Source organism: Chelonia mydas, chromosome 24 (assembly GCF_015237465.2).
Source record: "Chelonia mydas isolate rCheMyd1 chromosome 24, rCheMyd1.pri.v2, whole genome shotgun sequence".
Taxonomy (NCBI): Eukaryota; Metazoa; Chordata; order Testudines; family Cheloniidae; genus Chelonia; species Chelonia mydas.
This window is the reverse complement of record NC_051264.2, coordinates 17,768,409-17,778,332: the sequence shown is the minus strand read 5'-3', so window position 1 is coordinate 17,778,332 and position 9,924 is coordinate 17,768,409. Positions and strand designations below refer to the sequence as shown.

The following is a 9,924-nucleotide window of genomic DNA, read 5'->3' as shown; positions in this document are numbered from 1 at the left end:
CACAAAGCAGACTTTGTACAAGACATGTCATAACTATATGACAGTGGTGACTATGGGGGTGCCAGGTGTCACAAGCCCATCTACACCCGGTATCCTCCCTGTCCCCCCAGATCAACCCCCCGGACGCATCTACCCCAGTATCCCGCCTCCTCCCTTCCCCCTGGCTCAGCCCCGTGGCCTGACTACCCCAGTATCCTGCCCCCTCCCTGCCCCCTGGATCAGCCCATGGACCCTTCTACCCCGGCATCCAGCCTCCCCGTCACAGTCCGCGAGTGGCCAGTGCCAGCAGCAGGGAGGGGTCTGGCCTAGGTGCTGGAGAGGATGTGGGGCACCCCCGAGGAAGCAGTGTCCCTTCTCTTCAATGGTGTTGAGGTTCTGGATGTAGGAGAACACGGTGCAGGTCTTCAGCTGCACGCAGGTCTGCAGCACCATACAGACCTTGGCATCCCCTAAGAAGAGGTGAGGGGGCTGGTACTAGGGAGAGAACCCAGGAGGCCTGGCTCCCAGCCCCCAAACCACTACCCCACTCCCCTCCCAGAACCGGGGATTGAACCCAGGAGTCCTGGCTCCCAGCAACCCCCCAGTCCTGCTCTAACCACTGGCCTCCACTCCCTGCAGTGTAGCACCCCCTGCTGAGCCCTGCCCCCTGCCATCTGAGCCATAACCCAGCCCAGCCCATGAGCTGCCCGGAGTGGTGCACTGGACAGCCCCCGTCCAGCCCCCTAAAGCCTCCATCTCCATCCCAGCTTGCCAAGGGAGCCAGGGTGTCCACATCCCGTTGCTAAGAGGACATGGGGTGCCAGGCAACTGCTCCTCACCCTTCTTAAAGAGCCTGAGGCCTGGTCGTGGGTGGCACCCCCCAGACACCCCTTTCTTTGGGTGATTCTCCCCCCATGTCACCTCCGCTGGGCCCCAGCAGGGAAGGGTACGGCTACAGGAATAAAGCAGCTAGCTTCAGGGTTGGAAACATAACACTGGGGTGTTTCACCTGGCTCTGAGATGCAGCCATCTCTGGGGTGGGGCAGCCAGGGGTCAGTGACACATAACGCCACATGGGGTCGGCTCGGCTGGCGCTGAGATGCAGCCACCTCTGGAGTGGGGCAGCCGGGGACCAACCGCACAGTGACACAGAGTCGATGGCAGGAGGGCAAGGGGGCCTTGATCCCATCGAGGTGGGGCTGTGTCCTTAGGGCGGATTTATGACAGCGGAGGAGAAGGAGGAAGCTGCTGGGGCTGTCTGGCTGTTGCGAAGTGCCCAGGAAGGGGGCCGGGCGCAAGGTTATTGGAGTCCAAGGTCTGTTCTTCAGCCCGGGCCGGGTGGGCCCATCCCTCCTCTCACCGCCGGATTGTGCAAGAAAAGCACAGAGCGGTTGGGGCCGCCACGGCTCACAGCTGAGAGCCCCGGGCACCGGCCCTGCTGGGATCGTCCACCGTACAAGGAGAGCACGGGCAAGGGAGAGAACCCATGAGTCCTGGCTCCCAGCCCCCTCTGCTCTAACCCCTAGACCCCACTCCTCTCCCAGAGCCAGGTAGAGAACGCAGGAGTCCTCGCTCACAGCCCCCCCACTCTAACCACTACACTCCACTCCCCGAGCCAGGATAGAACCCAGGAGTCCTGGCTCCCAGCCCCCCCCTGCTCTAACCACTGGACCACACTGCCCTGCCCAAGCCAGGGCGGACCCGGGGCGTCTGTCACCGATGCTGATGGCCTGGGACGGGTGCCGCTGAAGCAGTGCACTTGGCCTTCTCAGCGGCAGGGCAGGCCTCCTGGGTGGGAGCCGGAGACACCGGGCACCCAGCGCCGCTGGGCAGGGACTCTGGGTGGGGAGACGCACCTGGGAGGTTACTGCCCCTCCGTAAGCCAGGCCCTGCCCTGGGGCAGGATGGGAGCCGGCGCCCCCTACAGGGGACAGGCCCCGTGCCCCATTCCTCACCCCCCGAGGCCGGTGCCCCCTAGATGCCCAGAGCTGCAGTTACCTGCCTGGCTCCTGGACTCTCCCAGCCAGTTGCAGAGGCTGGTGTTGCAGATGTGGTGGCGGGAGTAGCCAGGCAGCTTGGGGTTAGACGACGCCGAGGTGCCCGAGAAGGGGCTTTTGGGTGCACCACGGTCACCGTCCAGTTGCCTGGAAATCAAAGTTGGGGGTGGGGGGTGAAGAGAGCAGCGGAAGAGAGCACCCAGGCGAGCGCACGGCGAGGGCCAGATGCCACCCACCCTTGGTACAATTCCCTCTTCCAAGGCCAGCTGGCACCAGCCGGGCGGAGCTCCGGGGCCTTCCACGGTGCAGGCCTAACCCTGCCCCCTTTCTGTCTACACACCGACCCAGGACCCCCCCGTGGGGTCGAGTCGGAGTCAAGCCCTATCGCTCTGCAGTGTAGACGCAGGAGCCCCAAGCCGGGGGCCAGGGCTCAACCCTGCCTAACCCAGGGTTACCAACGAGTGTAGACGCTCCGTGTGCCGTGGGCCTGTGTGAACCGGGGCAGAGCCATTAGACAAACATCCCAGCTTGACTGAAAACTTGGCCTGATGGAGAATCCACCGCCCCACTTGGGAACTCACCCTCACCATTAAAAATGTCCATCTTATTTCCAGTCTGAATCTGTCTGGCTTCAGCTCCCAGCCGTCGGGTCGGGTCAGACCTTCCTCTGCGCGACCGAAGAGCCTGTTGTCAATAGTTGTTCCCCTCGCAGGGACGCATAGACGGGGACCAAGTCTCTTTGTTTAGCTAAATAGCTGGAGCTCCTGGAGTCTCTCACTCAAAGGCAGGTTTTCCTCCCTTTACTCCGGGAACCTTAGGCCTGGGTTTGCCAGCACCGAAAGCAGAGCTGCAGTGGGTGGTGAGGCTTAAAGGGGGTAAGAGGGGCAAGACTGGTCCTAAATCCTGAGATAATCTGGTGTAAATGGGGAGGAAATCTGGTTGGAATGGGGAGGGGCTATGGTGGAGATGGGGAGGGGCCCCAGTGTAAATCAGGAATGGCTCTGTTGCAAATTAGGGGTAGCGGCATCGCACATAGAGGGTAAATATAGTATAAATTATGAGTAACTGCGGTTGAAATGGGAGTAAAATCAGTGTCAATCCAGAGTCAAATCAGTGTCAGTCTGGTAACTGAGATGTGGAAATCAGGAGTCACTCCAGTGTGAAACAGGAGTAATGTCACTGTAAATCAGGAGCAAATCCGGTGTGACTAGAGTAAAACTAGAGTAACTGTTGTGAATTGGGAGTAACTCCAGGGTAAAATCGAGAGTAAACCCATTGAGCAATCGGGGATAACTGCAGTGTAATTCAGGAGTCACTGTGGTTTAAATTGGGTGTAACTATGGAGTAAATTGGGAATGAGACCAGTACAGGTCAGGATTAGCTCCTTTGTAAATAGTGAGTAACCAAGGAGTGAATGTGGAGTAACTCCAGTGTAAAAGGAAAGGAGCCCTGGTATACATGAGGATCAACTCTGATTGTAGATTTAGAGTAACTCCGATGTAAACTGGGAGTGAGTCAATTGCAGATCAGAAGTAACCTGAGAGTAATGTCACTGCCAATCAGGAGTAATTCCAGTGTAAACTGGGAGTAACTCTGGAGTGAACTGGGAGTAATGCCCATGGAGCATAATCCCAGTGGAAATGGGGAGTAATGTTGTAGCAGTTACAGGCCCCCCATCAAACTCGTCTCTGTCCCGTCTCCGCGCCCGCCGGCCCCGCCCTGTGCTTCCCACGGATCCCGCCCCAGCAGGTTCTGCCCCCTCTCTCCCCCCGCCCCGTGGCTCAGCGGCTCCCCCTGCTGCCTGGTTCCCGGAGGTCCCGGGGAAGCCGCGGGGGCCGCGCCCGTGTTGATGCCCTCCACGCAGGTGCGGTGCTGCGGCTGGCAGGGCGCGGTGGGGTGAAGGCTCCGTCGTCGATTCCGCGGTCGTTGCAGCATCTCAGGGCGGTGCCCGCGGCATGAGCGAGTCGGGGGGTTATGGGGGAGCCATCTGGGACTCCCCCCAGGGTTTGGGAACAAGGGCCCATCAGGATACAGGGGTCAGTAGCAGGGCCCCCTGACACCCTCAAGGCCGGGGGGAGCGGGTTGTGTCACAGAGGGACAAGTTCCCCCCGCCCCACACTTTGCCCCCACCTCACTGTCCTTGGGCAGAAGAAGCCCCAGCTTTGGCCTCGTGCCAATCACTAGATGAAATTCCATGTCCCACCTCTCCCGTCCCAGAGCCAGGGCCAGAACCCAGGAGTCCTGGCTCCCCTCCCCCTGCTCTAACCACTAGACTCCCCTCCCCTCCCAGAGCTGGGGAGAGAACCCAGCGGTCCTGACTCCCGCCCCGCACACCATACTCTAACCATTAGCCCCCACTCCCCTCTCAAAGCTGGGGTAGAACCCAGGAGTCCTGGCTCCCAGCCCTGCTTACTTTTGGGCTCCATTAACCCACCCCGGTACCTTGTATCAGGAGAGCTGATGCCAGGAGATAGGGCGGTGCCAGTTCCCATGCCCTGGGCCTGCCGTGGGTCATGGTGGCTCGGCCTGTGCTGGGGTCCAGAGGAGGGTCTCGGCTGGGCTGGGGGGGTGGCTGTGACGGGGGATCCCGAAGCCCCGCTCTGTGGTCACAAACTGCGTGTGAGCGACAGGGTAGGACGGCCAGACTGATAAGGAAGGGCTGCTTCCATGAATGACCCCCCCTCTGCTGGCCCCCCCAGCCGTCCTGCTCCCCGCTCGCTCCCCACCCCTCCAGCTGGCTTCTGGCTCCCAGCCAGGCTGGGGCTGGATAGAACCTGCTCTGCCGGCAGCATGTGGGAAATCATCCATCCGGGGGCCTGGTTACACAGGGACCCCTCGCCCGGCGCTGAGATGCAGCCACCTCTGGGGTGGGGCGCGGGGGGCTGGTTACACAGGGACCCCTCGCCCGGCGCTGAGATGCAGCCACCTCTGGGGCAGGGCAGCTGCGTAATGACCCAAGGGAGCGAAGGGGGGCTGGTAAGAAGCTGGGGGGGGGTGTTCAGTATGGAATTGTCTAATTTGGAGTCCCACCTGGATGCCTGGGTCCATTTTTCAGTTTTCCTCTACATTTAAAGGGCCCCTGCCTTTCTTCTCACCATACTAAGGAACGGGGGGATGGGGGGGGGAATTCTCTCCCTCCCCTCTATACTGCGATGGGTTGGGGTGGGGGTGGGTCCCATCTGTACCAGAGAGGGGGCTGGCATATCCCCTCCGATGGGGGACCTGAAGGGGGCTGCAGAACCACCTGACATGTCCCAGGGCAGCAGCCTCAATTCTCCGGTACCAGGATTCCTGCCACCCCGCACCCCGCCGCCGGAAAGAGACCAGCTGGGCGATGCAAGGGCTTGTGGGTAAGAGACTTTATTAAAGAGAGAGGCTTGGGGGGAGGGGGGGGCAGGACAGGGGGGGCCCACAATGGGGACTGAAGTCAGCAGCAGAAACGCAGGGAAACAGGGAGCGTCACATGGGGCTGATCCCCCACCTCTGGGAGCCCTCCCTTTAAATGTGGGGAAACTGAGGCATGCAATGTGGGGGAGGGGGGAGTGACTGCCTCATAGCTGCTAAGAGCTGGGGAGAGAACCCAGGAGTCCTGGCCCCCAGCCCCGCTCACAGCCCCAGGCGGGCTATGCCCAGAACCACTAGCAGGGGGCAGAGGCGGAGGCCGGGCGCCTGGGAGACGTTGCCCCAGGGATTGGGGTGCTTGCGGCTGGGGCGGACGGTGGATGTGGGGTAGCTGTTTTTCTTGCCGGGCCAGGTGGGGCGCGCGCGGGGGCGGGAGCTGTGGGGCGGGTCCCCCTCGTAGCTGGGGTTGAGTGGGTCCGTGCTGTCGTCGTAGCCGGTGTAGTCTGAGTCCGGATAGTGGGCCTCCGTGCTGTCGTTGTAGGAGGGCAGCTCCGTGGCTGCCGTGCCGTGGCTGCGCCCGGGGTGTTGGCGGCCTTTCCAGGCCGTGGCGTTGGCGACGGGGCCGTAGCCGGGTATCCCGGTGGGGACGTGGCCGGAGGAGATCTTGAGGCCCAGGGAGAGCGGTGCCAGGGCCCCCTGCCCGTTGCAGTAGCTGCCGGAGCAGCAGGTGCCAGCCTGGCGGAGCTGCAGGGGGCCGAAATGGCGGCTGGGTGGCACGGCGCAGGATGGGGCCTGGCAGCTCCACATGAAGATGGGCACCGCCAGCTTCCCTGGGGGCACAAGAGGGACGTGTGTGAGAGGGACGCCAACCTCCCCAGGGTGCAATGGGGCAGGCACTATGTGCCATGGGAGAGGGACATCGTGCCAACCTTCCCAGGGTGCAATGGGGCAGCCGTTATGTGCCATGGGGCAGCAGGCCTCGTGCTGACCTTCCCAGGGTGCAATGGGGCAGCTGTTATGTGCCATGGGGCAACGGGCATCGTGCTGACCTTCCCAGGGTGCAATGGGGCAGCCGTTATGTGCCATGGGGCAACGGGCATCGTGCTGACCTTCCCAGGGTGCAATGGGGCAGCTGTTATGTGCCATGGGGCAACAGGCATCGTGCCAACCTTCCCAGGGTGCAATGGGGCAGCCGTTATGTGCCATGGGGCAACGGGCATCATGCTGACCTTCCCAGGGTGCAATGGGGCAGCTGTTATGTGCCATGGGGCAACGGGCATCGTGCTGACCTTCCCAGGGTGCAATGGGGCAGCCGTAATGTGTCATAGGGCAACGGGCATCGTGCCGACCTCCCCAGGGTGCAGTGGGGCGGGGACGGGGGCGCACTGGGGGCCGGAGGCAGCACCCTGACCCAGGCAGTGCCCCGGCCAGTTGGGCCGTCCTGGTCACTGGCGGGGGGGTGCGGGGGCTGCAATGCACCCCAAGGGCAGCAGGGGGAGCCAGGGCTGCTGGGGTACAAAGCCCAGCGTCACCCCCACTGCTCCCCACCCACCTGCTGTGAGGGTGCCGTTGCCGTGGTAACAGCGGGCGTCCTCCCCGTCGCACGTCACCCGCTCCAGAGTGTGGGGCTGGGGGCCGAGGCTCAGGCCTGCGTAGCACTGGGTGGGGCCGCTGGGGGCCGGAGCTGCAACGAGACATGGATCAGAACCGGGGCTCCCCCCAGAGGGGACAGGCCCCTGTGCCCCATTTCCCCCCCGCCCCCCCGGAGCCAGCCAGTCCCTGCCCCGGGGCCGGATGGGAGCCGGCGCCCCCCAGAGGGGAGAGGCCCCGGGCCCTGTTCCCCATTCCTGTTACCTGTGGCCTGGCCAGGGCTCCCCAGATCCAGCCCCTTGGCATTGCACTGGTCAGACTGGCAGTAGCGGACATCGGCCTGGATGTGGAGGAATCTGCTGGGCCCAGCGGGGGGTTCGGTCCCTCCCTTGGGGTGTCCATCTCTGCACCCCCTTTGGATCAGAGTCACAGACATGCCCCCTGGAGAGAAAGAGCCACACGACAGGCAGGTGAAGACAGTAGCAGGGAGTTCCCCAGACCCTGGGGCGGGGCCCATCTCTGGGGGACTCCTGGAAACAGCCCCACGGGCCCATCTACCCTCATATCCCGCCCACTCCCTGCCCCTCTTGGCTCAGCCCCATGGGCCCATCGAGCCCGGTGTCCCGCCTTCTCCCTGCCCCCTGGATCAGCCCCACGGGCCCATCTACCCTGGTATCCCGCCCACTCCCTGCCCCTTAGATCAGCCCCACGGGCCCATCTACCCTCGTATCCCGCCCCCTCCCTGCCCCTCGAATCAGCCCCATGGGCCCATCGAGCCCTGTGTCCCGCCTCCTCCCTGCCCCCTGGATCAGCCCCACAGGCCCTTCTACCCTCGTATCCCGCCCCCTCCCTGCCCCTCATGGATCAGCCCCATGGGCCCATCGAGCACGGTATCATGCCCCCTCCCTGCCCCCTGGGTTCAGCCCCCTGGGCCCATCCAGCCCGGTATCATGCCCCCTCCCTGCCCCCTGGGTTCAGCCCCCTGGGCCCATCCAGCCCGGTATCTGGCCTCCCTGCACCGTGGGGATGTCACCTGCGCTGAGGGTGACGGCAGCCTCCATGCAGGCGCTGTGGGCCGGGGCGCAGGACTCGGTGCCGCTGGGGGTGACGACGCTGTCGAGGCGTTTACCCCCCCGGTCGCGGAGCAGGACGGAGCTGTGGCTGTCACAGCGCAGGGAGCCGGCCTCTGCGGGGAGACGGAGACGTGGAGGCGGGGTGGGCACCGGGGTGTGTGTGTGTGTGTGTGTGTGTGTGTCCGTGTCCTTGCTGCCCCCTGCTGGAGGGGACGAGCCGTGTGTGTGTGTGTGTGTGTGTGTGTGTCCGTGTCCCTGCTGCCCCCTGCTGGAGGGGACGAGCCGTGTGTGTGTGTGTCCGTGTCCCTGTTGCCCCCTGCTGGAGGGGACGAGCCCTGCTCTGTGTGTGTGTGTGTGTGTGTGTGTGTCCCTGCTGCCCCCTGCTGGAGGGGACGAGCTGTGTGTGTGTGTGTGTGTGTGTGTGTCCGTGTCCCTGCTGCCCCCTGCTGGAGGGGACGAGCCGTGTGTGTGTGTGTGTGTCCGTGACCCTGCTGCCCCCTGCTGGAGGGGACGAGCCCTGCTCTGTGTGTGTGTGTGTGTGTGTGTGTGTGTGTGTCCCTGCTGCCCCCTGCTGGAGGGGACGAGCCGTGTGTGTGTGTGTGTGTGTGTGTCCCTGCTGCCCCCTGCTAGAGGGGACGAGCCGTGTGTGTGTGGGGGGGGGGGGTGGGGGTGTGTCCCTGCTGCCCCCTGCTGGAGGGGACGAGCCCTGCTCTGTGTGTGTGTGTGTGTGTGTGTCCGTGTGTCCGTGTCCCTGCTGCCCCCTGCTGGAGGGGATGAGCCCTGCTCTGTGTGTGTGTGTCCCTGCGTGTGTGTGTCCCTGCTGCCCCCTGCTGGAGGGGACGAGCCCTGCTCTGTGTGTGTGTGAGATTGTGTTTCTCTGCATGCCATGGTGGGTCTGTGTAGACGTGATGGTTTGTGGGTCCCTCTGTGTGTTAGTGGTTGGGGGGGGAGAGAGGCGGGCAGTGTCGTGTGTCTAGAATTCTGCGTGTGCACTCACAACGGAGGCGGTGCCTGAGCCAGCGAAACAACAAAACCACAAGTTGTGCCCACTAGGGGCTAGGCAGGGGGAGTCCTAGCTCCCAGCTGTGTCCACTAGGCCCCCCCCCCTTCCCCTCCCACAGCCAGGGAGAGAACCCAGGAGTCCTGGATCCCAGCGTCCTCCTGCCCCGGCTCTAACCACCAGACCCCACGCCCTTCCCAGAGAACCCAGGAATCCTGGCTCCCGACCCCCACCCCACACACACTCTATCCGCTAGGCTCCCCCTCCCTCTCCTCCCAGTGCAGGGGAGAGAACCCAGGAGTCCTGGCTCCCAGGCTGCCCCCACTCTAACCCACTAGACCCCACTCCCCTCCCAGAACTGAGGAGAGAACCCAGGATTACTGGCTTCCAGCCCCGCTGCTTTAACCACTGGACTCCACTCCCCTCCCAGAGCCAGGGAAAGAACCCAGGAGTCCTGGCTCCCAGCCATCCCCCCCACACCAGACCCCACTCCCCTCCCAGGGCTGGGGAGAGGACCCAGGAGTCCTTGATCCCAGTCTCCTCCCTCCTCAGGTCTAACCACCAGACCCCACTCTCTTCCCAGAGAAACCAGGAATCCTGGCTCCCGAACCCCCCCCACCCAACTCTATCCACTAGGCTCCTCCTCCCCTCTCCTCCCAGAGCAGGGGAGAAAACCCAGGAATCCGGCTCCCAGCCCCCCTGCTCTGACCCACCAGCCCCCACTCCGCTCCCAGGGAACCCAGGAATCCGGGCTGTTGGTACCTGGGATCAGCAGAGCAGAAGCCAGGATTGCCAGCAGTGATGCCGCCGGCGTCCCATGTCCCGCCCCAGGGCCCCCCATGGCCCCAGAGAGCCCAGCTGCCGGAGAGGCGCAACCCCCCTGGGATCCGTGCAGCTGTGTCCGAGCGGGCGAGTCTCAGCCACGTACGGGTGTGTGTGTGTG

The 9,924-nt window shown here is 63.8% G+C and overlaps 1 protein-coding gene across 2 annotated transcripts; it reads right to left on the bottom strand.

Annotated features, from left to right (window-relative positions):
• Window positions 1-5,320: 5,320 nt before the first annotated feature.
• Window positions 5,321-9,924, bottom strand: LOC114022268 (ly6/PLAUR domain-containing protein 5). 2 transcript variants are annotated; one of them, XM_043535464.1, is made up of 6 exons: window positions 9,744-9,924; window positions 7,942-8,094; window positions 7,173-7,349; window positions 6,871-7,002; window positions 5,861-6,148; window positions 5,321-5,827 (listed from the first exon to the last, which is right to left on the bottom strand). In XM_043535464.1, the coding sequence occupies exons 1-6, from the start codon at window positions 9,820-9,822 to the stop codon at window positions 5,583-5,585; spliced, it is 1,074 nt and encodes a 357-aa protein (XP_043391399.1). In that variant the 5' UTR covers window positions 9,823-9,924; the 3' UTR covers window positions 5,321-5,582. The 2 variants fall into 2 exon arrangements, with proteins under 2 accessions (XP_043391399.1, XP_037738749.1); XM_037882821.2 differs by having other exon boundaries at window positions 5,321-6,148.

Coding starts and splice junctions, on each gene's coding strand:
- LOC114022268 (XM_037882821.2), bottom strand. CDS start 9,822: ATGGGGGGCCCTGGGGCGGGACATGGGACGCCGGCGGCATCACTGCTG. Junction 7,003..7,172: donor GAGCCCTGGCCAGGCCACAG/GTAACAGGAATG, acceptor GTCTCGTTGCAG/CTCCGGCCCCCAGCGGCCCC. Junction 6,149..6,870: donor CAACGGCACCCTCACAGCAG/GTGGGTGGGGAG, acceptor TTGTGCCCCCAG/GGAAGCTGGCGGTGCCCATC.